General features: G+C 24.1%; 6 protein-coding genes across 21 annotated transcripts in view; 3 read left to right on the top strand and 3 right to left on the bottom strand.

The window, feature by feature from the left end:
* Positions 1–6,313, top strand: part of mip40 (Myb-interacting protein 40) — an 80,641-nt gene extending 74,328 nt beyond the window's left edge. For 2 of the 4 annotated variants that reach the window (XM_086909801.1, XM_003698657.4), the window contains 6 exons: positions 4,445–4,523; positions 4,625–4,763; positions 4,836–5,054; positions 5,558–5,741; positions 5,846–5,994; positions 6,125–6,313. In XM_086909801.1, coding sequence (XP_086765927.1) covers positions 4,445–4,523; positions 4,625–4,763; positions 4,836–5,054; positions 5,558–5,741; positions 5,846–5,994; positions 6,125–6,146 — 792 coding nt within the window. In that variant the 3' untranslated portion in view covers positions 6,147–6,313. Of the gene's footprint in view, positions 1–3,959; positions 4,338–4,444; positions 4,524–4,624; positions 4,764–4,835; positions 5,055–5,557; positions 5,742–5,845; positions 5,995–6,124 lie in introns of those variants that run through there. The other 2 variants (XM_086909802.1, XM_031919903.2) reach the window with 2 other exon arrangements.
* LOC116413873 (multiple inositol polyphosphate phosphatase 1) lies at positions 1,437–4,181 on the bottom strand. The gene is made up of 9 exons (XM_031919897.2): positions 3,960–4,181; positions 3,285–3,478; positions 2,891–3,201; positions 2,684–2,809; positions 2,470–2,614; positions 2,299–2,399; positions 2,111–2,220; positions 1,822–2,016; positions 1,437–1,734 (listed from the first exon to the last, which is right to left on the bottom strand). Exons 2-9 carry the CDS (start codon positions 3,454–3,456, stop codon positions 1,566–1,568), a joined length of 1,329 nt encoding a protein of 442 aa, XP_031775757.2. The 5' UTR covers positions 3,457–3,478; positions 3,960–4,181; the 3' UTR covers positions 1,437–1,565.
* A 930-nt stretch (positions 6,314–7,243) lies between the features above and the next one.
* Positions 7,244–12,657, bottom strand: LOC100866868 (ankyrin repeat domain-containing protein 13D). Of its 7 annotated transcripts, none has more exons than XM_086909783.1 (15): positions 11,863–12,657; positions 10,951–11,086; positions 10,750–10,874; positions 10,484–10,529; positions 10,262–10,405; positions 10,053–10,124; positions 9,426–9,606; positions 9,125–9,350; positions 8,908–9,036; positions 8,654–8,804; positions 8,417–8,578; positions 8,172–8,275; positions 7,990–8,078; positions 7,702–7,803; positions 7,244–7,615 (listed from the first exon to the last, which is right to left on the bottom strand). In XM_086909783.1, the coding sequence occupies exons 1-15, from the start codon at positions 11,959–11,961 to the stop codon at positions 7,378–7,380; spliced, it is 2,004 nt and encodes a 667-aa protein (XP_086765909.1). In that variant the 5' UTR covers positions 11,962–12,657; the 3' UTR covers positions 7,244–7,377. The 7 variants fall into 7 exon arrangements, with proteins under 7 accessions (XP_086765909.1, XP_086765910.1, XP_031775756.2 ...); XM_086909784.1 differs by having other exon boundaries at positions 8,172–8,272; XM_031919896.2 differs by lacking the exon at positions 7,702–7,803.
* A 144-nt stretch (positions 12,658–12,801) lies between these two features.
* Positions 12,802–17,517, top strand: ksr (kinase suppressor of ras). Its single transcript, XM_086909782.1, has 16 exons — positions 12,802–12,954; positions 13,410–13,553; positions 13,648–13,795; positions 13,914–14,177; positions 14,285–14,438; positions 14,550–14,731; positions 14,805–15,068; positions 15,159–15,298; positions 15,374–15,497; positions 15,572–15,780; positions 15,852–16,028; positions 16,307–16,492; positions 16,551–16,684; positions 16,780–16,917; positions 16,994–17,123; positions 17,232–17,517. Exons 1-16 carry the CDS (start codon positions 12,802–12,804, stop codon positions 17,403–17,405), a joined length of 2,721 nt encoding a protein of 906 aa, XP_086765908.1. The 3' UTR covers positions 17,406–17,517.
* Positions 17,518–17,564: 47 nt separating this feature from the next.
* Positions 17,565–20,310, bottom strand: LOC100867108 (lys-63-specific deubiquitinase BRCC36). 4 transcript variants are annotated; one of them, XM_086909804.1, is made up of 9 exons: positions 20,171–20,310; positions 19,439–19,498; positions 19,098–19,222; positions 18,781–18,955; positions 18,490–18,694; positions 18,331–18,419; positions 18,160–18,264; positions 17,990–18,092; positions 17,565–17,916 (listed from the first exon to the last, which is right to left on the bottom strand). In XM_086909804.1, exons 4-9 carry the CDS (start codon positions 18,892–18,894, stop codon positions 17,774–17,776), a joined length of 759 nt encoding a protein of 252 aa, XP_086765930.1. In that variant the 5' UTR covers positions 18,895–18,955; positions 19,098–19,222; positions 19,439–19,498; positions 20,171–20,310; the 3' UTR covers positions 17,565–17,773. The 4 variants fall into 4 exon arrangements, with proteins under 4 accessions (XP_086765930.1, XP_086765933.1, XP_086765931.1 ...); XM_086909807.1 differs by lacking the exon at positions 20,171–20,310 and having other exon boundaries at positions 18,781–18,831; positions 19,439–19,518; XM_086909805.1 differs by lacking the exons at positions 19,098–19,222; positions 19,439–19,498 and having other exon boundaries at positions 18,781–18,831; positions 20,171–20,211.
* LOC100866402 (uncharacterized) lies at positions 20,188–25,952 on the top strand. 4 transcript variants are annotated; one of them, XM_086909781.1, is made up of 17 exons: positions 20,296–20,525; positions 20,782–21,047; positions 21,124–21,334; positions 21,415–21,731; positions 21,819–22,028; positions 22,084–22,263; positions 22,383–22,497; positions 22,568–22,758; positions 22,841–23,195; positions 23,299–23,413; positions 23,554–23,619; positions 23,986–24,088; positions 24,162–24,622; positions 24,697–24,889; positions 24,956–25,125; positions 25,212–25,278; positions 25,387–25,952. In XM_086909781.1, the coding sequence occupies exons 1-17, from the start codon at positions 20,457–20,459 to the stop codon at positions 25,409–25,411; spliced, it is 3,114 nt and encodes a 1,037-aa protein (XP_086765907.1). In that variant the 5' UTR covers positions 20,296–20,456; the 3' UTR covers positions 25,412–25,952. The 4 variants fall into 4 exon arrangements, with proteins under 4 accessions (XP_012349134.2, XP_086765906.1, XP_086765907.1 ...); XM_012493680.3 differs by lacking the exon at positions 23,554–23,619 and having other exon boundaries at positions 20,188–20,525; XM_086909780.1 differs by lacking the exon at positions 23,554–23,619 and having other exon boundaries at positions 20,192–20,525; positions 22,844–23,195.
* The last annotated feature ends 99 nt before the right edge of the window (positions 25,953–26,051 follow it).

Genomic DNA, 26,051 nt, shown 5'->3' with positions numbered 1-26,051 from the left:
ACGCACGCACACGCGCAAACATACACACATACACATCTAGTTCCACCATCTCGCTCCGACTATGTCCAACATTTAAATTTATGGCACGTCGCGCATTTATATGCCCACACCTTCCATAAATTTGACTTTACGCGCATGTAAGTGGCTCCACTTTTGTTCATAGATTCCTACGATTGTCAGATTTATACTCGCGTACGATTCGTGCCACGATTCGATGCCCGAGACACGATAAGGGCGGGCATCCGAAGTAGAAGGATACTGTCCTGTTATCGGGCAATAAAACTGCCGAATTGCCGAGTAATTATACTATGAGATATTGAGAATCTGCATATATAGGATTTTTGCTCGTTCTCTATTATTTATTGTATATTTTATTCGATTGATGTATCAGTAGTATGGAAAAACCTGGATTTTGGAAAATATATATTCAGATAAATATCGATAAACGTAATTAAATTTGACAAATCAATATATGATACAATAATATATCGATCCATTGATTAATTCAATATTATTTATTCAATTTACATATATCAAAATTAAAATTGAAAATTAACAAATATAGATAATGTCATTAATTTATTAAAATTATTAATTATATGGTATGTGTAAATAAAATCTATAATATAATATTACGTTGCATAATCAATTGTAATCAATACATCGTTATAGATTGAATTAATTTTTACATGCTATCCCAAATCAATATAACAAATATTTGAGTTTGTATACTGATTATAAATACTCCCTACTAATAGAAAATTTTTATTTTTAGAAATAGAAAAATTATATTGTATATAATGTAGAATAAGCAAGGAGATATTCGAATATCTTTATGATGTCAAACAAGGATAGTAGATAGTGGAAGAAGGATAGAGATAAGATAAAAATATGGAAATCAATGCCATCTTCAGAGTGTCGCAAATGAAACTAATGAAGAGAAAGAGAGAATAATAGAAGAAGGATAGAAATAAAATAAGAATTGAGAATCAACGCCATCTTTTGATCTCTAAAACAGACATTTCTTACCAAAAAAATACTCAAAAGATGGGGCTGATTTTCAATTCTTACTCTACTTTATCCTTTACTTTTTCCTAAAAAAAGATATTTTTATCATTCAATAAATAACACTATTGGTCAATTTTTAGTTACCCTCATTATTTGCTTATCTTATATTATTTTAATCTTAAAAATATTCAGAAATAACGCTAATTTCATAAGTTTTACTCTATCTTTATTTTTTATTCTCTTTGATTACGATTTTCATTTAACAATGTTAAAATTTCGATTTGGATTTATCAAGTTTTTGAAGAAAACAATTATAAGATTTTTTGACAAGACAATAATGAATATAAACAAATAAAAATACAATTTCATGCAATGAAATGCAATGAATTAATTTTTTTGTACAAAAAAATTTTTTTATAAAAAAAATAATCAATTCACTCATTTTATTTTGTATTGTTATTTTATATAATGAATCATATTGAATTAGTTTATATAATGAATTATAAAAACATGTAATAATATAATTTTTAAAATTAAAATCATAATTCTACATTATTTTATGATGATTCCATCATTGAACACATTCTTTCGAATTGACACTCCTCTTCTTGGTCAGGATAAAGTGCTTTCATAGTAGACAATGAACATGGTATATTTATAGGACATCCTGGTAAATATAATGGTCTTTCCTGATGCATAAAAAGAACACTGGAAATTCCAGAACAACTAAAATAAAAAAAATTACAATATTATATATAATTATAGTATTATAATTACTTAAATTATATATTAAAAATTTAAGTAAATAATTACTTATATAAAATGAATGCAATATTAGATGCGAAAGTATCAATAATCCCAGTTCTCCAAGCTCTGTCGTCAGCATATAACGAAAATAAATCGTGTGTTAAATGTTGATCATCTTTTGCAACTCCTAATAGAGTTAGCAACTTTAAAATAGTGCCTGAATGGGTAAAATATGCTGACACTAACAATTCTTCATCTGATCTATAAATTGAAAATAAAATTTTAATAATATATTTAATAATATATTTTAATAATATAATAAATATTTCAATTTTTGAAGAAAATTTATTCTTACGCAAAAAAGTTAAAAACATCTCTCAAAGCAGGACATGCTTGCTCATAAGATAATTTATAGCCATATCCATCATTCCAATAATATTCCAAATCATCAGCAAACTCAAGTATCTAATACAATATCAATTAATAGTTTAAGTTAACAAATTCAATAAATTTAATAAATTTAAATCAAATTTAAAAATATACCTTGAAGTCATATAATGAAAATACTTTACACCATGGTGATTCAAAGTTTTTATTCCATGCTGTTTCAAATCCACACATCAAATACATTAAATATATATTTTCTGAAATATTTTTTTTTTATGATATATTTTTTTTCATATTGTGAAATTAATTGCAATACATTCTGCATACCCTGATTAATTTGATAACCAATACGTGCAGAAACATCATCTACCATTTTCTTATAAATTTCACTTTTCAAAAATTTGTCTTTTTCTACGCGCGAGTTTGGATTTTTGTCAATTTCAGAACGCCAACGTTCGCAACGTTTATAAAACTAGAAACTTAAAAAATCATCATATAATAGAAGATCACATAATTATTAAATTACGTAATTGTAAATTACTCTTAATATAGGATCCTTATGTTCTGCTTTTGGATACTGAACTTGATGACTATTGTATCTTCCAAATAAACCAATAACAAAATTTTTAGCACTTTCTTCTGTGCGTTGAGTAGCAGTGTATTTGAACTAAAATTAATTCTTATTTAATTAAGAAAATGTATTAAAAATAAAAAAAATATATTATTATATATATATATTATTATTTACCTTATAAGTCTGATTATTATATATTTCTGGCATAAGATTAGGAAATCTGGATTGATATCTTTCTCCAATATCAATCATTTCATCTTCACCTTCTTCTGTTAATTTCATGATATCATCTTCGTTAAAACTAATTTTCCATTCTTTAAATAAAACTGCTTCCTCTTTTGTAAATTTTGTTTTGTTTTCTTTATAGTTATCTAGAATAATTTTTTTTAATTTTGGCAATTTTTCTATCATAGATGATGCATATTTTTTACCAGGATATCGTGTACCATGTCTTAAAAGCAACCATATTTTTTTTGAAATACAACCTATAATTTAATTTTGATAAAAGTTTGTTATTAATGGAATAAAAAAAAGAGTAATACTTTAATCTTATTCAATTAAATATTACCTGAATATTCAAGAGGAGAATCATTATAATTTGATATAAATCTATATGGTGTTTTTGTTCCTAGTTTACATCTATAATCTTTATTATGCAAAACACAATTATGTGTAAATGTGAATATTACATTTATTCCATTAATAATTAAAAATATTTGAATATTTAATAGCCACTGCATCTTTTTATTTGTTTTCAACAATCTAAAATATATAAAAATTATATTCAGTTTAAAATATTTAATATTATTGAAAAATTAAATTTCTACATGTTGAAAATTCTTTTTTTAAAAATTTACTTTAAAAAAACAATTAATTTATATAAATTTAAAATGATTATTTAAAATGATTTAATTTTCAAATTCTAAAAATTTGTACAACTATTCCTATTATTTCTTATTTATTTTTTTTAATATATATTTATATAAAACAATAAACTCAATTAAAATCATATAATTTCTACTTTTGTTGCAATGTAATTTTATAAATCTTTTTTAAAATTCAAACAAATTTAAATCGTGTTATAAAAACATAATATATGATATAACCAAACTAAAATAATAAAATAAAAATATAAGATATAATAAGAATAAAATTATAAAAATTTGAAAATTAAAATATATCAATGATATTATTAATATAAATATATCAACTATATTGAATTAACTGATAAAATATACTTTACCTCTGAAAAAGAAATCGAGTTCGTTAAATACATAAAATTACTGGAGGTCGTTTGATTTATGTTTTTATAATAAATATTTGTTCCTAATTAACATAATGTAACTTCTATTTGACAAAATTGAAAATAAAAAATAAAATTGAAGATATAATAAAAATTATTTAATTTTCATTGATATCAAACAAAATTATATATTGTATAAATTGTACTTAATATTCTAACCTCATTTTTTCAAATTCTTAATGATACATATAATATTAATAAACAAATAAATAAATGATATTTTATCTTTTTTTGGTAATAATAATTATACATAATTTTTATCTCTAAAAGAAATATGATTTATATTATTTAATAAGTAAGTTAAAATCAACGTGAAAGGTTTGTAATAAAAAAAAATATATGATACTATAAAAATTAAAAAAAATTATTATTAAATATTAAATATTAAAAATTTATATAAATATATTAATTTTTTTATAATTTAGATGGGAAAAAAAAGAAACAATCAACCACCACCTGTACCAATACCCGGTCGTGTAAAAGTAGAAATAAAAGATGAATTAGGTAACAAAAACTTGTTCATATTTCATAATATCATTAGTAATAATTAAAATATTACATTAATGTGTGCAATAATTAATAATAAAATATATTTTATTCTATAGGAGACAGTGATGTACTTGTTGCAAGAGATCGTTTGAAAGGAGCTCTCAGAGAGTTATTACAACATAGTGATACAGGATCATCAGCAGATTCAAGTGAAGAGAGTTCTACACAAGACTATAAACATCAAATAAAAAAAATGTAACCTTTTTAATGTGCATAATTTCTTTTATCTATTTATTATAAATCATTAAATAATGAATTTTTATGTAGTGATAACATATATAGAACAAAATCAATGGGTTTTCAACAACCACGTAAAGTAAGACGTCGTAGACAAGTACAAATGGATACTGCATTTCATCATACTTATGTAATGAAATTATTTGATAGAAGTGTTGATTTAGCACAATTTCAAGAAGATACACCACTTTATCCTATATGTAGAGCATGGATGGCAAATCAACCAAGAAATCCTAATCTTGTTCCGAAGTGAGTAATAAAAAACAATAATAATGAGTAATAAAAAACAATAATAAAAAAATTATAAATTATAAATTCAAATATTATTCATTTTTACATATATAATAGTTTTATTAATATTCAATTTTAATATTGTTTCATATGTGTTAATCATATGTGTTAAAATAATATATAAAAATTTTTGATTATCTTAATAAGTAATTCATTTTTATTATTATATTGCAAAATAGTTAAAAGTATAAAAGTTACAAATATAATCTAGTTTGAGCATTTAATTATATATGTTAAAGATAAATATTTATAATGAATTTTTTAAAAATTTTTTACATAATGTAAATTATTATGTTACTATATATATTTAATAGAAAAAATATATCAATACAAAATTAATGTTAATTTTAACATAATTATAAATATTAATTATTCATGACATGTTGTAGAAGAAATTATTTTAATGATTTATTATATATATTTTAAGATAAAAAAAATAGCAAAATACTTTTTTTGTTTAGAATACGTAGTCCGAGTCCAGAGATATTAAATGAAGTTAATATAAGCAATAATATATTAGATAGTAATGGAGAAGTTCGTGATGTTTATTATTTGCCACCTCCATTACCTTGTGAAGAAGCTATGCCTAGAAATCGTATACCCTCACCAATAATTAGAGAAAAAGAGGAATTGAATTTAGATTATGTAAGATGTTTATGTTGATAAATCTTCTTATTTTGTCTATTTTTATAAGATAATTTAACTAATACATCATAAATTCGTAAATATGTATACATAATATATTCCAGGACGGACAAACTCTAAAATCACGAGAAATGTTGTTAAGAGAACACAGAATACATTGGAATGCTGTGCGCAAAAAATGGTATCAACAAGCATATAAGAATGAACAACGTTTCACACAAAGTGCAAATATATTAAATACTATATTTAAGAGGTACATATTAAATATCTTCAAATTATTTAACGGATTATAAATAGATAAACACGAAAATATTTTTCAAATTTTTTTATACTGTGAAACGTAATTATAATTATAATTATAAAATTATTTTTTTTTCTTTCAGGGCACAATCAGAATTTGAATGAATTATTATCTGACAAATTAATTACTATCATCTATTAATAATAAATATAATTTCTGCTTATGTTATATAAATATTTTTTTTTCATACTTTTTCTACATATTTTATTTTGTACACGTACTTATACTTGTTATATACTACTTATAGAAATATACCTTTTTATCATATTAATAATATATTACAATTACATTTCATTATAACCAATTATTTCATTTATAAAAAAGATTCTATTTTAAGTAATAATTCAATTTTGAAATAGAAATTTTTACAGAATGATATGTAATTATTACATATATCTCTTGATAAACTATTGGTATACTGACAACAAATTAATTAATAATTGTTTTTTTCTTTTATTTCATACACTTAATTTGTACTAAACATTTCAACAAAATTATTTATCTACAATGCATAAACTGTAAGAAATAAATAATACATTTTTGTTATATCATTGCTATTTTTAATAAATTGAAATGCTACTTACAATTATTTTATCACGGGTATAAAAAGGAACTTGGAATAGTTTTAATTGCCTGAACATTAAGAGGCAGTTTTGTTAGTAGATTATTCGATAAAATATTAACTATATATCCCTAAATTTTGATACTAGAAATTTTTGAAAATTCGAATCTAATTATTAGGAAAAAGGATAAAACGGATAATCATTGAAGACTTGAGAATTACAAGCTTTTTATTTGAAATATTGACAGTCATAACTTACAATACTTTCAGTAAGAATTTATCTTTATTTAATATCATTTAATTCGAATATAATTTGGAAAGCCAGAAATATTCTGATCTTTCTGTTAGAGCAATTGTAATTTTCAAGACTTCTGAGTATTATGCATAGTATACCATGTATTCCTCCATACTCAATTTTTTAATTCATATAAAATGTAGCTAAGAAATAAATAACATAATTTAAATTATTTACTTTCATAGTTAATGTTATATTATCTCCACCGTTCGATTGTGTGTATATATATATATATACATATTTGTATGTGTATATGTATTCATAAACATATACATATACATATATATATATATATATAGTTATACATATTTTAACTATTTATATATATTATAACAAATGACTGTTGTAAACAACAGATTTATTTAATGCGTTTTATGAACTGTAGGAAATGATTTCGCGTTTAATAGCCATGCTTTTGGAAGATTTCACGTAGTCGTGGAAGTATAACTTAATCAAATTTGCTATGACTATTGCACATTCATTTGTCTGTGAGAGATAATTCCAACACTTGTCGAAACGTTTCTTCTTCTAATAATCGACGCTGTTCTTCTTCTAATTGTTGTAATTCCGAAAGTCTTAACGCCAATCTTAATTGTTCCGCTGTATCTTCGAGCGAATCACTGTTTTCTAAGTCATTTGTTTTATCCGTGTTATTTCGACCGCTCGCACATCCAGCAGTACTATCTTGACAAAGCGCCAAACTTGCCTGTATAGCTCTGTTTTACACATGAGAGAAGAAAGGATAAAAATTTACAATTACTTATTAAAAAAAAATTTCCTAATAATAATGTTCTATACGTACATTAATATGTACTTAAAAAATGTGTAATATATAAAAAAAAAATAAAATGTCAAAATAAATTGGATTTTTTTTTTTAATATCTGCTGCAATTCCTTGAATTTTCTGTAAAAATGTTTACATACGTATATATTGTTAATTTATTATGCATCTAATATTTATAGCAATCTATCACCCACCTTTCTGAATTTTAATTGTTGAGTAAGAACACATGCAAAATAAAATTTTAGAACTTTTAAAATAAAAGCAAAATATCTGAAATAATATTCGTATAAACGAATATTTTCATACCTTTGTAGCTGCCTTTCTTCTTCAGTAGTCATATTAGGCGTAGTAGGTCGTGATGGTTTCTGCGCTCTTAAGGCTTCCCATATATCAACCTTAATAAATAATATTAAATTATAAGAATTTGTTTTTATTAAGAAAATATTTTTTAATAAAATATAAAAATATAATAATTTTAAATATTCTACCTCATCACGTTCACTTCCAACTTCTAATAAACTTTGTTGAATAGCAAATTGTAATAGATCATCCTCTTCTTCCATACTAAATTGTGTCCGAACTTCAGTACCTGCTAAATAAATAATTACAATTATATATTAATATTGTGACAATAAAAAAGTTTTATCAAATGAATGCAGTGTATTTAAAAATAAAATAATAAAGATATAAATTATGAATACTTTTATTTAATTTGTATAAATATTAAACTTACCTAGTTTTACATATCCCATTGGCGCTTCAAAACAAATATCATCAACTAAACAAGTCATTCTATTAGTTTCTTGTAAATGTCCTACGTGAGGTACTTCTTGATCCATACCAAAAATATTCCCAAATGTTATCCTTGCATTTAATATATGAAATAAAGGAATTTCTGTAAAAAAAATTCGAATACTTAAAAATTATAATTTATACTAAAAAGAATAAATAAAAACAATTTAAAGCTAACCAATTTTAACAGGAAATCCAGCTGGTAGTTGCATTTGAATAAAGTCTTTTAGTTTTGCAAAATGTGAACTAGATATCGCCATAAGATCAACAATTGGCATAATTTGTTCTTGAAGACTTAATGGATACTGTTCACTAAGCCATAAAGTTGCCTATTGTTTTATATTTGATTATATTCATTATATATACAATAATATTATATATTTATTAATAAATTTAGATTTTTTTAGATTTGTTAATGTTTTATTATAATACCTTAAATTTTTGAATTTTTGTATTAACTTCTTTTGGTCTACCTATATCTCTTCCATTCAAATCAACATCTGGATCAAAATATTCTTCAGCTGTTATATTAGAAGGATTTCCAATATTATTATATTCTTCCTAAAAACAAATGATAAATGAATTTCATTGTTCGTGTTATTGCACATTATATATATATACAGAAAAATGTATAAGAAAAGAAAATTACACTAGTAGTTGCGCTATTACTGTTCTCTTGCTGCTGTTCAGCCATACCAAGAAATGATTGAAGAGGTGTACGAGGTGCACGAGCCCGTGCCTTATCAGGTTCAGATAAATGTTCTAATCGAGTTTTTGTTATTAATTCTACATTACATGCACTAAACACTTTACACTCATGTCCATTAACTACTTCACTTTTATCAGAGCGCCATCCCCATAAACCAGCTTTATTACTAATTAAACATAAATAATTATTAATAAATGTATATATAATAATACTAATAGGAATGATAAAGAAAAACAATTACCGTTCAAAACTAATTTTATCTGTATCTATATATGTAGTAACTATTGGATTTGTAAGTCGAGCTAGTACTCCTTCTTCAGAGGGTTCCATTAGTTGCATATCATCAATATCTACGAGTTTAATATGTTCGACATATACTTTTCTTGTTTTGTGATCTACTTCCATCATTGTTGCTCCATCATCTGTATAAATAAATTTTATTATTATTATTATTATTATTATTATTAAAAATATATATTTAAAAAGATTTATTCAAATAAAGTTTTCTACTTAAATTTAAAATTTCTTACTATTAATACTATTACAGCAATTTTAATCAAAACTTTTCAAATTTGTTACTATATTAAATTACTCATAAAAAACATACAGATATAAATAACATATTAATAATAATTATTTTTATTACAATATCTATATTACACTTACCATTTAAAGTTTCAAGTTTATTATATCAGCTTTTTAAAAAAATAATAAAAGTAATAAAATTACAAGAAAATTATAAGAAATAGAAATATACAAATAAATATATATATAAGAAATAGAAAATTTTTCTATTTTACAGAGATGTTTTATTATATTTTCTATGATTCTGCACATGACAATTTAATTTTAGAAGTAATTCTGTCACCTGACTCATGTCCAACCATACTGAACACATAACTCCGTTCACATCTAATTGCCACAGGTACATGTGATGCAGCTTGCATTTAATATATACAATTAAAGAATAAATAAAAAAACTCTACTATTAATATAAAAGAAAAAGACACAAAAAACCTGAAGATTAAAATAAATTTATATTAATGTTCATGCAAAGAATTATATTCAATTACTCACTTTGTCCCTTGAAAACATAACTACGATTTCCACGTTGCCATTTTGTATGATCAAATCCTAATAAAGTTGTATCAATTCGCACATTACTGCCTTGTTTATATACTTTATAAGTATCACTAGGACATATTCTAGAGGCAAGAGGAACTAATAATAAAAAAAAAATTAATTTAATTTAATATTTATAATTAAAGACAATGAAAAAGTTATAAAATCTATAATTACCCCAACTAGTAAATTCCCATTTCATTTCTACATAAAAATCAGGAGCCTGAAAATATATTTTTTTAATTTATAGATATCAAAATTTTTATTATTTTTAATGTTTCACAAATATTTTTGAACTTTTTGATTTATTATTTGTATTTTATATTATATTATTTAAAAGATAAAAAGAAAAATTCTATTCATGAACATTTGTTTAATGGAAATGTTAATTAAAAAATTTTCACAATTCTCATAAATATTTGTAGATATATAATTTAACTCACTTGTTTAAGTTTATGAAGCAATTCTGGAATACCAGCTACTCGATTACAATATCTTTGATAATCCCTATGTGCTAACACCATTTGTATTAATTCAGGATTTCCTGTACCAACTGCCTCTTGTACCACTACAATAATGATAAAATTAAAATTATAATATTAATTAATTTGATACTTTATTAAATAAAATTATATGATTAATACCAGTCCATCCTTGAGTATTTTCTGTATTAACATTAGCTTCATGTTGTAATAATATTCCAACAGATTCAATATGACTCAAAGTTACAGCTAACATCAATGGTGTTCTTCCTCTATTATCAAGTTTTTCAATATTATGCTATAAAAAATAAAATATTATTTTCTTAATACACAATAATATAAATAAAATATTATTAAAATATTTTAAATATATTTAAAAAACAAAATATAAGATTTAAATCTTAAGAAATATACATATGAATTAATATTAAAAAACATTTTCCTTTATTTTTTTTTCAATTATAAATGATATTAAATACTCATATTAATAATTAACATAGTAGTCCTTTTATAAACTTTATCAAATTCATCAATGATATATTAAATACATAATATCAAAAGTTACAAGTTGATGAACATTTATGGTTTCAAACTCATGCAAGGCTTCATTCATCAAATTCTGACAGTGTATCAAATAATTTTCTTAAATCAATAATAATAATATATAATTAATTTCAATAATTTAAAAATTAATAATGTATTTATTATATAATGCTATATTATCAAATATAATTGAAAAAAAAATTAAATTTATATTTTATACATTAACAATACACAAACAATTTTTTTTAATATCAATAAAGATATTTTTATCACGTATATATATATATATATATATATATATATATATCTTTCTTTATTGTAATTATGAACTACAATTATGTCTAACATAAAATATAAATTGTCATCTGTCACATATATGTACATTTTATAAAAAAAAAAAAAAACAATTGAATAGTTAATTCACATATTTTTATTGTCATCATTAGTTTAATCACAGATAATAATCGACACTTTTCTTTTTTTTTTTCCTTTTTTTCCTAATTTTTTTTTTTTTTTTTTTTTTTTACCAACCAGTTTTGTAGATAATTCCTCTTCGAGTTCTACATAATTGTTATTCCACACAAGCCAATGCAGCGGATAATTTTTTTGTATTGTGTCTATATTCACCATTTCTATAAAGTCTTGTTAATGTTAACATACAACACCAACAATTATTGTAAGTTCCACAACTTGAAGGCACAACATAAAATTTCGTCTAACAAATACATGACACTAAAAAGAATAAGCAACGAATGATTTTGATCATTCATTGAAACGACAAGAAAACTAGATAAGAAACCGCGATTATCATATTGAATGCACCAAGCCAACGAAAAAATGTTGCAAGTGGCGTTTATATATAGTTATATATGTAATTATATATAGTTATATATATAGTTATATATATATATATATATCAAATAAACGTTTCCAAACTAATATATTTTAGCTTTATTTTAAAACAGCCTTAAATACATTCAATTATATTTCTTATTCAGTGAAATAAAATTATTTTCTATTATAATACACATAATTAAAATAATAATAAGATTATGAATTAATTTCTCTATTAAAAACTTTTCAATACTAAAAGAAGAAAAATAATATATTTTAGAATGATAAATATGAAAAAAAAATATATAAAAAAAATATTAAATAGTAAATTTTGTAAATATTACATTAAATAAATTAAAAATACTATTGATAGAATAGAAAGATAATCAAGAAGAGCGATTTTGCGAACGCGAATATCGTTCAAATAAACGCACTGAGATCCTAGATTGTCGAGCACCGATTGACGTCACCGATAGGCGGCCAAAATGGTTGTCAATGTTGATAAGTGGTTTGGTTACACGAAGAGTCAGTAATAAAACCGTGACCGATAGGAGCCTCGGGCAAGCGAAATTATGCCTGTGAAATAGAAGTTAGTCTCATATAGAACGAAACAAGAGGCCGTCATCGTGATACGGGATGGCGGACGGTGAAGATGCTGAACAAGAAATCCGTCGAGCCTTAGATGTCGTTCAATCCATGATTGACATCTCTGCTGAACGACTCGAAGGCTTGAGGACCCAATGTTCAACTAGTGCAGAACTCACTCAACAGGAAATTCGAACGCTCGAGGTACCTTGAAGAGCGTGCAATTCTTTAGATCCTTTCCTATTTTTTCCTTTACTACCTTCAAATGATCGCCTTGACCTCGTGAAGGATTGCTTTGTGGTTGTCAACAAGTTGCAAATATATTTCTTTATTAATTTGAAATTTGTGTCTACGTACTTATAATTTATTTTCCTTGATATTTTAATATCTTTTTTTTATTTTTAAAATATTTATTTACTATTCTTTTAATATTTTAATAAAATTCAAAAGATTATAGTTTATATCATTGAATATAAAATATTCTTAAAATATTAGCAAAATTAGTTTGATTTTTCAAATAAATTTTTTGATGTTCCTAATGAGAAAAATATTTTTAATTTGTGATTTAAGTATCAATTAAGATACATTTTTAAATAATTATATAATAAAATAATTTAATTTGATGACAAAAAATAGATTGGACTTTTTATTTATTTTAGGGGAAACTTATTAAATTATATTCAAAGCAACTTGTAACCAAAGCCAAATTGGCTTTAGAAGAATCATTACCTCCAGAGATGAAACAATATCCATCTTTGCAGCAATGGTTAAGAGTAGTAGGTCTTACTCAAGAGTCTATTCAGGTATGAATAAATATGAGTTTCTTTATATTTTAATTATATTATATGAAATAATTATTAAAATTTTATATTTCTATATTTTTTTAATAAATTTTAGATGATCTGTTCAAAAGCTAATTCACTTGAAGCTCTTAAAGAAAAATCTGAGCATGAATTAGGTAGTATGTTGGGAGAAAATAATGTTAAACATGAAGAAGAACTACGTAGATTATGTAGAGCATTACGTAATCTTCGTCGATATATGGGTAATAATTTATTTGCAGTAATTGATATCATTATTATTGTAAAAATATATTCAAATATAACATATAACTTTATATATATTATACTATACTATATTATATACTATAATACTTTATTCAGATGTTCTCCTAAGAGGAGATATGGATAACAGTGATATGAATTTATATTGGGATTCTTGGGATAGACATCATTTACGTACAGGAGCATCTCCTAGGCCAGCAAGATCCCGTACAACAAGATGCTCTGTTCCTTCAGAAGACAGCATTCCATATCATAATAATAACAACAATCTTAACAGTGATATATTAGCACAAGCTTCTTCCATTACATCTTTATCTTCAACTAGTCCACCTTCCACTCCTCTTTTGCAAAGGCCAGGACGTGGTAAGTGATATATAAAAATATTTCCTATTTTTTTCTATAAATTTATTATTATAATCTGAAATAGTTATATTTAATATAATATATAAAATTTTACTTTTTCAAAACAGGAATTAAAGTTCCAACAACTCCTCCTCCTTATAAAAAACATCAAATAGGTTTACAGAATACAATATCACAACCAGAAGTGTTTCCTTTAACTAAGTCAAAATCTCATGAATCACAATTAGCAAACCGTCTTGAAAATGGAGATACAACTTCAAGGTAATAGTTTTTTTATTATATATATAATAATTAATTTTTATTATAATGATTTTTTTAAATAGAAAATTATCATTAGTATTAATATTAGATATTTTTTTATTATTTTCATAGTTGTGGAAATATGGACCCTGTCAGTTCTGTAGGACGAAGAAATCGTTTACCTACAGAAACAGGATCTTGCAGTAGTAATGCAGACATTACAGGGGAAAATCTTTTATTAAATAGTAATAGTCCTGTTAAGTCACCACCTTATTCTAGTGCAGAAAGTGATGATAACAGTTTTAAGGGAACAGGTAAATGTAATTATTTTAAAAATTTTATATTATCTCGTTATAAATATGAAAAATTTAATCACAATTTTAATAGTAACAAGTCTCCAAGTGCCAAAGTCACCACGTACTCCGACTGTAACCCGAGGAATGGGCCATATAATTGCTCACCGTTTTACCAAAACGTTTAAGATGATGACAACATGCGATTATTGCGATAAACAAATGTTTATAGGCACTGGTTTGAAATGTAAGGAATGTAAATATAAATGTCATCGAGATTGCGAATCCAAAGTACCACCATCTTGTGGCCTACCTCAAGAACTCTTTGATGAGTTTAAAAGAACTGTACAAGGTGACGGTATGTAAATAAAATTGTTTAAATCTAATTTTATTAGTTTATAATTTGCTTTTATAATGCTTTTAAAATATTAAAACTAAAATTTTTTAGGTATGGTAAATGTTTCTCCAATATTAAGCAAGCCTGTTATAACATCTCCTAATCATCATAATTCAAATTTATTAAGCTCTTTAAATCGAAGAGATCGAAAACGATCGCATCCACATTCTTCTATGAATATACCTTTTCAGGTATATTAATTACGATTCTAATTTTTTGTTTTTCACATTAAAAATTAAATGTACATAATTATATTGTTTTTTAAGAGCGCGGATTCTAGTTCAAATACCTCGAGCTGCAACAGCTCAACGCCTTCTAGTCCAGCTTTGCTACCTGCCAATACTAGCCAAACTCCACAAGCACCTGCCAAACAACAGTTTCATTTTCCAGGTAATCTTTTTATAGCATATTTTACTGTGATAAATGATATTGAAATTCATAATATTTTACTTTTAAATTTTTAGATGTTGTGCTCAATGAGAAAGGTGTTACATTAGAGACTCATCAACTCGAAGGTACAACTATGTCAAGTGATAGTGAAAGAACGGTGAGCGTTTCAGGATCTGGTAGTGTTAGCACAGATTCTGAACGAACACCTGTTAGAGTTGATTCACAAGATTCTCAAGTCTCTGATGGAGAACCAGGAGATAGTCGTTGGCCTCGACAAAATAGTGTATGTAATTTATATAATTTATGTTTACAATGTTATTTAAAATAAATATTTAAAATAATTTAATATTATAGTTATCTATGCGAGAATGGGACATTCCTTATGATGAATTAAAAATTGGAGAACCTATTGGTACTGGAAGATTTGGTACAGTGTATAGAGGTTACTGGCATGGTAATGTTGCTATTAAAGTCTTAAATATGGACTATTATTTAGATGATGACAAAATATTGGAAGCATTCAAATTGGAGGTATATATAAATAAATATATATTATAATATTTTATATAATTAATAGTATATTTAAAGATATAATGAATTATTTTCAAATTTGAATATATTTGAAATGTATATTTATAATATAATTTAATTATTTATTTATTTATTTTGCATATAAATATTTTTATTTTATAAATAATATTTTATAAATTATTATAATATAATGTAAATGTTGAAAAATATTGCATGAAATAATTTAAAATTATTTTATTGTTGAAATTGATTTGCATTCATATTATTTAAACTTATAGGTGGCTACATTCCGAAAAACTAGACACGAAAATCTAGTTTTATTCATGGGAGCTTGCATGAAACCTCCACGCTTGGCAATAGTGACTAGTATGAGTAAAGGAATGACTCTCTACACTCATATTCATTTACGTAAAGATAAATTTAATATAAATAAAACTACCGTCATCGCTCAACAGATTTCTCAGGTATATTTTTATATAACTTTCGATATTTTAATACATTTTAATGTGACTTTTTATTTAGGGAATGGGATATCTTCATGCTCGTGGTATAATTCATAAAGATCTCAAAAGTAAAAACATATTTTTAGAAAGCGGAAAAGTTGTAATTACGGATTTCGGTTTATTTAGTGTTACAAAACTTTGTTATGGAAATAGGTAAATATATTTTGTTTATTATATTATATTATATTTAGTTATATTTGATAAAATATAATTATGATTTTATATTTATTGGTTTTATTTATAAACAGAAAAGGAAATGCATTGAGTATACCACCTGGCTGGTTATGTTATTTAGCTCCTGAAATTGTTCGACGATTGAGACCGCAACAAAATCGAGATCAGGAAGAATTACCTTTTACTGAAGCTTCTGACATTTATGCATTCGGGTTAATATAAAAAAAATAATATAAAATATAATTTTAGAAATCACTTTTTTGTAAACTTATTAAAAAATTATTATAGAACTGTATGGTATGAGCTTTTATGTGGAGAATGGCCATTTAAAGGACAACCTCCTGAAGCAATCATATGGCAAGTTGGCAAAGGAATGAAACAAACTTTAGCTAATTTACAAGCTTCTCGTGATGTAAAGGTACAAAGTATAATAAAAAATTATTTTATATTTATTTTTTAACTTTTTACAAAATAATTTTAATTAATTATGATAATTTTTCTTATTAATTCCTTTACATATTTCTAGGACATCTTAATGCTTTGCTGGTCATACCACGCAGAAAATCGGCCCGATTTTGCAAAATTGTTAACTACAATTGCAAAATTGCAAAATTGTTTAGAAAAGTTGCCTCGCAAAAGGTTAGCACGTAGTCCTTCCCATCCTATACATCTTTCTCGTTCTGCAGAATCCGTGTTTTGAATACATTTAAGTCTATTTAAATACACTGTTGTTCTCGTAGTGTAAATATAGAACTGTGCAAATATTGCCAGATCTTTGTTCGTGAAAGATAAAATAAAAATAATCACTGAAAGTTTCATTCGTATATCCTTCATTTAGGTTAATAAAACATCATTAAAGTAAACATGAAAAAAAATTAATGAAGTTTTATTTCTTATATAATACTACAGTTTTTATGCAGAATATTGTTTCATTTTCTATAATAATAAATAATACGAAAACTAAACGGGAATTCATTATTATACAGTAAAAAAAAATTCAACTTAATGTACTTATACACACGAAAAAAAAAATAGAGAAACATTGTCTTTAATTACAACAAATTTTCATCAATTATATATTTTTTGTAGTTCTTGTAGCTGCCTTCGAAGATATGCAGCACGTAATTTATTTAAAGTTATCCTTTTCTTAAACATTAATACCAAAGGCTTAGTAATTATATCTGTTATATGAACTAATGTTCGTGTTCTCACTGTAATTAATAATTGAATTAATTTTTTGTTATATTAAATAAAACTTTCAAATATTAAAATAAATAAACTAACCAGCATTATTGTGTATGCTGGCAAGAATATCTTGTTGATCTTTATATGTTTCTGCCATCTCTTCTTCTTCTTGTACCAATAATTTTAACAAATTTGTCATTGTCTAAAAAATATATAGAAATTATAATTGAAATTTAATTACAGATAATTCTAATTATCTATGAACTTACTTTTAGACAAGTATTTGATATTATTGGTGTATGTATAATTTCTAATGGAATTTCTGTTAATTTCTCATTATGAGATTGAAAACAAATTAAAGAAATTTCTTGCTCCTATAAAATATTTCATTTAAAAAATTGAAAATATAATAATATTAAAATTATTTATTTATTGTTTACCTTAGATTCTTTACTTTCTGAAAATACTGAAAATATTAAACCTACAAAACCATGATCCATTGTCTGGTAATTTGTTTGAGTCCTAATATCTAAAGATAAATTTTTTAGATTAAAATGATGTTTTATAATTTGCTTTTACAAAAATATATATATACTGACCAAGATGTGATGGCCAAACTGTAATATGAGGATGAGAATGATACCATCCAAGAATACGTACAGGACGTTTTAATTCTTCACTTAAACGATCTGCTTCACCAACAGCTTTTAATAATTGTTCAGTTGAAATTTCTACTCTGTCTTTTTTTTTATCCAAATGTCTTAAAATAATGACTGCTACTATTCTTGCAACATTATCTTCTGTCTAACATAAATTATTAATAAAATAATACATGTTTTTTTATACATATAAAAAATTACATTAAACAATAAATATATTCAAAAACATACATCCCCAATTAATAATCCCATTACTTCAAATTTTTCTGTTGACAAGGCATGCTGCAAGCATACCATGTATACATCAGTCTGTAATTCTACCTTTGCTAATGTAAATGTAGCCATTATATAAATTTTAAATTCAAGTATAATTCAATGTTTGTAATATAAATGTAATTATTAGAACCTGTAATTATATTATTTAATAAATTTAAAGTATTAGTTTTCGTATCAAATAAAAAAAATATATTATCTTTACTTCTTGTTTTACTTAAAAATCTGAATTTTATATATATAATAATAAATAAGCGAAAAAAGATAAAAGTAACCTTTAATATTATGTGAACCAAATTTAGGATAAATGTAAAATCAATTGTTGTTCAGATTGTTCTTACACTTTTATTTTCAATTATTTGTTCAACAAATTCATGAAATAATGATTATTTTATTAATGCTAAAAATCATCAAAAGTTTAAAAATCATTAAAACGTATGAATTATGCATATGTGTGTGCGTGCATATGTGTGTGCGTGTGTGTGTGCGCGCGCGCGCGTGTGTACTTTTTATGAGTGGAAATACAAATTTGTTTAAATTGTTGTAATTTTTTTTATTGTATTTTTACGTATTATTATGCAAATTATATTTCATAAAATATAATATTCAAACCAACTTCATCATCAATTATGCACCAATGTACACTTATTATTGTAGATAAAATCCTCGTTTACATCTAGAATACAATATCATAATGATTTAATCAAGATAGGTGGCGTTAAAAGATTTTTTTTTAGTAAAAATCATATTTATTATACTTATATAAATAATAAATATATATATATCACAAATTTATAGATCATATATTTTAAAATCAAATAATATTTGATAAATATGTTTAAAAACTAAAAAAAAATAAAAAAACTATTTACAGAAATATTTTTAAACAACATGAAATTATTTTAGCTATTTAAATAAAGAAAATCTATAATAAAAATATATAAAAAAATATTTCATTTGTTAATTGAAACTTGCAATTCAATATAAATGTATCATTTATATATTTTATCTATTTTTTATTAAAAATTTTAATTTATTATTAATATAAAAATAACTATAAATTTTATTGATAAAAATATTTTTTTTTATTTTTTTTATAAATAGTTTATTTTTCTTTTAATATTGAATGTACGGATTGATATTTTTTCCAAAAATGATCAAATTTAAAAAAAAATATATTAAATATAAAAATAATCCTTGATATAAATCATATTATATATAATATATTATTATATATATTTTATGTATTGCATGCATAAAAAAATATAAAAAAATATTCAAATTTTATATTCGTTTAAACAATCCAAAAAGAAATTTAACAGAATTAGATGTTTCCTACACTGCTTACCATTAGACTTACAGATTACTTTACTTCATGGCGAATCAAGATTCATAACAATATCGAATTCTTCTTGACAAATTTTTAAAAGTACTTGAAAAGCATTTTGTGTATGTTGGATTAATTAATAAGCAACGATAATTAATGATGAATACATTTTGGAAATAACGTTTTGTTAAATCAGTTAAATAGTTAAATAATACCGCTCAAGATGAAATGTCGGAAATGTGCATAACTTTTAAAGCTAGTAATACATACAACGATCAATAACTCTTAATTAATTTTTCATTAATAAATGACTGACAGAATGGCTAGTAGAGAAACATCAATTAATTCAAAAAATTCGGATGATCATAGTGTAGAGGTTTGTAAATTTGCAATATAATGTTCTAAATTTTTGTAATTGTTTTTAACAATATTATACTTTAAGTTACATACTTTTTTTATTAAATGGAACTATAAAAATAATGAAATATAATATTTTAATTCAATATATCAAATTTAATATTTTACTTTATAATATTTTAAAAAAAATTATTAAATTACACCATAACTATTACAAATTTTTATTGATTGATTATTAGATTATATATATATATAAATTTAAATTTTTATTTTAGACATTAGCAGAAGTCTTCAGATGTTTTATTTGTATGGAAAAATTGACAGATGCACATCTTTGTCCTCATTGCAGTAAATTATGTTGCTACACATGTATCAGAAGATGGTTAACAGAACAACGTTCTCAATGTCCTCATTGTAGAGCTTCTTTACTTTTACATGAATTAGTAAATTGTAGATGGGTTGAAGAAGTAACACAACAACTTGACACACTTCAAGCTGTTGGTATTTCAAATTCTAGACACGATGATTCCAGTAGAGATAGGTATATTTTATTTATAATATAAAAATATTTAAACTTATGTTTATTTTAATTATTATTAATATGTCTTTTTAAACAGGTGTACTGTGCACCGTGAAAAACTGTCTGTTTATTGCTGGACTTGTCGTAGATGTATATGTCATCAGTGTGCTCTTTGGGGTGGCACCCATTCAGGACATACTTTTAAACCATTAGAAGAAGTTTATGAACAACATGTTACACAAATAAAAGCAGAAGTAGGTCAATTAAAAAGAAGATTGATGGAGTTAATAAGCCTTGTTCAAGAAGTAGTATGTGTGAATTTTAAATAGAATATTAAATATTTTAAGGAAAATCAAAATATTATTTTATATCTGATTTTTCACATTAGGAACGAAATGTAGAATCTGTAAGAGCTGCAAAAGATGAAAGAGTTAGAGAAATCAGAAATGCAGTAGAATTAATGATAGCACGTTTAGATTCTCAGTTAAAAGCTAAATTATTAACATTAATGAGTCAGAAAAACTCTTTGACACTAGAAACAGAACAACTGGAAGCATTATTGCAAGAAGTAGAGCATCAATTGCACACTTGTACTCGTTCTGAACTTATAATTAAAAGTGCAGATCTTTCGCGAATGATACATCAAGTACGGAAGAAACCAATGACTAGTTTTGTTACTGCTCCTGTTCCAGCAGATTTTCATAGGTATTTTCAATATATATTTAGTTACAAAAAAAGTATCCCATAATTTTATATCTCTTTATATAATTATATTTCTTATAATTATTTTAGCGAAATTGTTCCGGGATATGATAGCGCTACATTTGCAATGCAAAATTTTACACAATTACAATTAAAAGCAGATCCAGTATATTCTGCACCTTTACATGTTAATGGATTATGCTGGAGATTAAAAGTATATCCTGATGGAAACGGTGTTGTACGCGGGAATTATTTATCTGTTTTTCTAGAACTGAGCGCTGGTTTGCCAGAAACGTCGAAGTATGTAGAAATAATTTCATTTTTAATCATTTTATTCAAAAATAATTCTTTTCAGATATGAATATAGAGTAGAAATGATTCACCAAGGATCTCGTGATACAAGTAAGAATATTGTTCGAGAATTTGCTTCTGATTTCGAAATTGGTGAATGCTGGGGATACAATAGATTTTTCAGATTAGATTTGCTTGCAACTGAAGGATATTTAAATACCGAATTGGATACTCTTATATTGCGGTTTGTTTTATTTTCATTGATGTGTAATAATAATATCATATAATAAATTCATATAATAATATATATAAATCTATAATAATAATAATAATATTTAAGTATAATATAAAAATAAATAATAGGTTTCAAGTACGTCCACCAACATTTTATCAGCGTTGCAGAGATCAACAATGGTATATCAGTCAATTACTTACAGTTCAAAATCAATATGCCACTCAAATTAATGAATTAAAAGAGGTAATATACGAATTTAAAATATTTAATTATATATTATATTCATATATAAATTATATCATTTTTTTTATAGAGACTAGCAATTGAAATATCACGAAATGCTATGGCAGCAACTCGAGTACCTAGTGGAGCAACTTTATGTGGATCTACATCAAATGTGACACCTATGATTATGCAACAACAATCACAAACTGCTGGTGATTCGTTACTTAACTCCAATTCTACTCGTTCAGGTGAAACATATCAAAATAGCACATCCACAAGGTACATTAATTTTTTTTTTCAAAATGATATTTTTAGAAAAAAAAAAAAATATTTTACATTTCAAATCTTATGTAATTTTTAGTAGATCAATACAAAATGTACTTCCTGGTGGAAGTAATAGTGATGTTTTATCTGGAGATCAATTAATGCCTATGTGTGAATTAGGAGAACCTTCAAATATGCGTCCTCTTGGTTCTTCTTCGACGTTATCTTCTATTTCATCGAAAACAAGTTTAAAACAGCACAGAGTAAATAATTTAAGTGTCGTTGAAGCTGAACCACCTAATATGCATAGTACAAATGATAGTTCTGTGGGAGATTGTCCAGCTACAAGTGCTCATTCTCCACCTCCTTCATATTCTTCACCAACAGTTAATCAACAACAACTTAATCAACAATTGAATCTTTTGTCTAGTAGCAGCAGTAGCGATAGTGGAGTAAGATATTTAAATAAATTAAAATCAATATAATTAAATATATTCATGTTGGATTTTAATTTTGATTGATTTATTTAGTACTGATAATTTATGTTTATTACAGGAATTAAGTGAACATGATATATATTTGGATGAATGCGAGCATAACGAACCACATCTAACACTTCTGGATGACAATTCTAATGATGAAAATGATGTAGATGATGAAACAATGTCAGGTATGACATAAATCTTTTATTATTATTTTATTAAATGTAATAATTTATAATATTAAATTATTCAAGCAAGTTATATAAATTCCTTTTTATATATTATTTTATTATATAACATAATATAATGCAATAATATACTGAATTAGGTACAAGTTCAAACAGAGGTTCTATAGATAATGTGCAGAGACAACGAGAAAACAAGTTAGATAAAGGTGTTGAAAATGAAAAGCCTACGAATGAGAAACCAGATGAAGATTTTATGAAAGAAAATCCTACTTCCCATACTCCTAATCATTTTCAAGCAGTTTTATAAGAAATTATCTGTCTTTTTTCAAATTAATCTCCGTCCTTTTATGTTTCATTTTATAACGAAAAATAAATATTCTTATATATGTACTATGATATTCAAGTTGACAGAAATTGATCTTAATTTACTTATATTGCTCGTGTTATTTTACATGAAATAATTTTTATAAATATCGTACATTTTGAGTTATTTATAATATTTTTTAGTTACAGTATAATTAATATATTTATTAATTAATAAAAATATATTTGTGATATTGTCGTATTTGCAGGAGAAAACGATGTAGAAGTTGCCGAATCATTATCAGCATGGATTCAGAATAAACAATGTACAAAACAACAGAATAATCGAGAAAATACAGGAGATATTTGGAGGTATATTATTGAAAATAAAATTTTACTATAATTATAATTTATAAAATTAATAATTTAATTTTATTATAAATAGATTAGGAGGTACTGATAGTTTGGAAGATGAGATTATGTTGCAGTTATTTGAAATGCAAGATCGAAATTCTGCTTGGACTTCATTATGTTTTAATCAACCTGTAGATGATACTTGTAATTCAAGAACATCTTTAACGACTTTACAACATCATAATTCCAATCCTTTACAACCAGAACATGATTCAACATGTAATGAACAATTTACTGACAAACGTTCCACCTGTCCTTCACATCTCTGTCAACCTCAAATAATATGTAGTGGTAGATCAAAATTAAGTCAATTATCCAATATTTGTCAGCAAGAAATTTCTGGATTAATAGCTTGTGGAAGTCAAACAAGATCTGAACCTGCAACTCGTTCAAATTCAATAGACTGTGAAAAGGAACTTCCAAAGATATCTATGATTAATAAAGTTAATCACGAAATAGAAATATCTAGATCTAATTTGATAGTGCCAAATGGTAAGTAAAATTAAAAATTTATATATATATATATATATAAATTCATATATATCACATAAAGTATACTTTTTCAGTAGTACTGGATAGTAATAAAATAGTATCAAAACATTTATTATCACGACGACAATCTTCGCCATCATCGTCCACTAATATTAGTATTATAAATAATGAAAATAGCAAAATATTTGAATTTGAACAATTGTTGGAAACTATTCAATTGTCTCCGATATCTCAAAAAGATACTGCCAATTGTTTTAATAAATTAAGGTATCAATTTTTTCTAATTATTTAAAAAAAATGTATACATTTTTAATATTTAAAAATTATTTATAGGAAAAATATTCCATTAGAAGGAAAATCTAATGGTTGCGTCACTGCCACTATAAAATCTACTGCACTTTCTTTAGGACATGATGTTCCATTATCGTCCACAAGCAGCACAGATACTATTCCAAGTTCCAATAATTACAGTTGGGCACCTGCATTATATCAACATAAACACGGTAAAATTATTTTTATAGATGTAATATAATAAATATAATAAAATATAATAAAAGCCATAAATCATTAAAATAATTTTTTATTCTAGGTCAGAAAAATATTTTAGAGGCTACTGCATCATCTAATGATACTTCCAATAAATGCACAGCAGAAAAGTAAATACAATTTCTTATTTCATTAATGAAATATCTATATAATTTTATAATTTTATATATAAATATAAAAATATTTAAAAATATAAAATTATATTATTATTATTACAGATCATTAGAAGAAACTAATTCGTGAAATTAAATTTGAGCTGTATCTGACATCTTTAACGCTATAAATATTCTGTGATTTTTTTTATTTACATATATACAATGTGTTAATTAATATTGTTAAAGCAATAAGTAGTAAGAATTAGAGACTTAATATTTGAATATTCTAATAATAGTGGTAAGTGTAATATTTTATTAAAAATGATATTTTTTGTAACAAGTACTAAATATTGTAAAAAAATATTGCACGTTTATTTTATGATTATATCAATACTGCTTAACTCTTAATTGGACATCAGTATTACAACATTGATTTTTTTCAATTTAAAAAATATATAAAAAAAAAATATTATGTATATAAAATATATTTAATTCTAAGTAAACTTATATTCAATTATTAATATATTGTATAATATGAAAATACTCAATATGTTTATCTCTGCAATTGGTTATGGTATTACAAATATTATAAGAACAAATTTTATATTATTTTTATGTGATTGCTTGTGAATATACATAAAGCGAGCACAGCCCATGACAGTAAAATAAAATAAAGAACATTAAATATATATTATTTACTATTGTATCTACTATATACTATTAAATCTTATTATAAGTACATAAATTAACTTTTAATAATAATGCGTCATTCTAGTGGAATAAAAATA

Source organism: Apis florea, unplaced genomic scaffold, assembly GCF_048593485.1.
Source record: "Apis florea isolate Af1SG1 unplaced genomic scaffold, ASM4859348v1 contig_3158_pilon, whole genome shotgun sequence".
Lineage (NCBI taxonomy): Eukaryota > Metazoa > Arthropoda > Insecta > Hymenoptera > Apidae > Apis > Apis florea.
The sequence above is the reverse complement of the archived record's forward strand: the minus strand, read 5'-3'. Positions and strand labels throughout refer to the sequence as shown.